Consider the following 1,877-nt stretch of genomic DNA (forward strand, 5'->3'; position numbering starts at 1 on the left):
GGGGGGGGGGGGGGGGGGGGGGACTGCCCATTCTCGGTTCAAGATACCAATAAATTTGGAAGACAACTCCACATGCGATATTAGTCATGGAACTCAGTTGGTAGGGTTGATAAAAAAAAGCTGAAATAGTAATCTGGGATGAAGCACCGATGATTCACAGACATGCTTTTGAAGCTCTAGAACGAACGGTGAAAGATCTCATGAATGAGAGAAAGGACAAGACAAAGGAAAAAGTGTTTGGTGGAAAAACTCTTCTATTTGGAGGAGACTTTAGACATATATTACCGGTAATTCGTGGTGGAAGCCGAGAAAATATTGTCGATGCTTCTATTAGTAGGTCAAGGTTATGGAAACATTTCCATGTATTTGAGTTGTCTGAGAACATGCGGTTGTTGAATGGAAATTGTAATTCTGCTGAAAAACAATCAATATCCGAATTCAACAAGTGGATTTTGGATCTTGGGGATGAAAAACTACCAGCAAAAGCAATAGAGGGTGAAGACGATGAGCCAACTTGGATTAAGATACCCGATGACCTGTTGATTGAGAGTGGTGAAAATCCCATCTAAACTATAGTTCAGGCCATTTATCCTGGACTGCTTGATAAAATTGAGGATCAGGATTATCTAAGGAAGAGGTGCATCTTAACCCCGAAGAATGACACTGTTGACCAAATAAATGACTACGTGGTTTCCATGCTTATAGGTAAAGAGCACGTCTTTCTAAGTTTTGATTCAATTAGTCCACAGTCGTACGATTTTGAAAATGCAGAGCTGTTATACAACCAGGAATATCTGAATAGTCAGAAACTATCAGGAGTACCTAATCATGTGCTTCGATTGAAGCTTAATGTACCAGTAATGCTTACAAGAAATATAAATCCAAGTGCGGGTCTTTGCAACGGTACAAGACTTATTGTTACCAGGATCATGGCAAGAACTATTCAAGTTAAGATTATAACTGGAAGTGCTGCTGGTCAGAGTGCTGTAATTTCAAGAATAGTCATACAACCAACAGAGACGCACCTGCCTTTTATCCTGAGAAGGGTGCAGTTTCCTATTAAAGTATGTTTCTCAACGACAATTAACAAGAGCCAGGTCCAGAGCATCGACAATGTAGGGATCTATCTTCCGAACCCAATTTTCTGTGATGGACAACTCTATGTTGCAGTCTCCAGAACAACTAGCCGAAGTGGATTGAAAATTCAAATTGATAAGACAAAGGATATCGTACCAAAAGGGTATACTCAGAATGTGGTGTACAGGGAAATATTCACAAATTCACACCAGGTCAGTAATATATTACTAATTTCTTTGTTGAGCCTTATAAATAAATGATATGTTTAGTTATTTTACCTTATTTATATAACAACTTTACTTATAATTTTACCAATACAGAAGCATAAAACACACCAGATCCAGGAAATTTCATCTGATAGGAGTCACTTGGAAGGGGATCAAGAAACCGATGAAGAAATGACACCATCGATCGAAGATAGTGGTGAAGAATTCTCGGCATTCAACAATACAATGATCGAAGATAGTGGTGACGAATTCTCGACATTCAACAATATAGTGATCGAAGATAGTGGTAGTGAAAAAGGAGATCAAGAGAGTGATGAAGAAATGGCATTGTTTGTCGAAGATAGTGATGACGAATATTAGGGATCAACAACACTGGAAAGTGATAATTATAAGGAACATCTGAGAATCATTACATGTTTAATTTAATTTAATTTAATTTTTATTTTTTTTGTTTCGTTTGCAATGGAATTCCAAAGGCTCCAAAACTTTTTTTGTCAAGGATTTTTTTTTTTTAAATCTTTATATATGCCAGATTGCTGAGAACAAATTAAATTTTGTTCAATAGAAATTTTG

General features: G+C 37.1%; 1 protein-coding gene across 1 annotated transcript; it reads left to right on the forward strand.

Moving 5' to 3' along the window:
• The first annotated feature begins 149 nt into the window (after window positions 1-149).
• Window positions 150-1,664, forward strand: LOC113324443 (ATP-dependent DNA helicase PIF1-like). The gene is made up of 3 exons (XM_026572763.1): window positions 150-552; window positions 706-1,289; window positions 1,398-1,664. Exons 1-3 carry the CDS (start codon window positions 150-152, stop codon window positions 1,662-1,664), a joined length of 1,254 nt encoding a protein of 417 aa, XP_026428548.1.
• Window positions 1,665-1,877: the final 213 nt, after the last annotated feature.

This window comes from Papaver somniferum, chromosome 11 (genome assembly GCF_003573695.1).
Source record: "Papaver somniferum cultivar HN1 chromosome 11, ASM357369v1, whole genome shotgun sequence".
Lineage (NCBI taxonomy): Eukaryota > Viridiplantae > Streptophyta > Magnoliopsida > Ranunculales > Papaveraceae > Papaver > Papaver somniferum.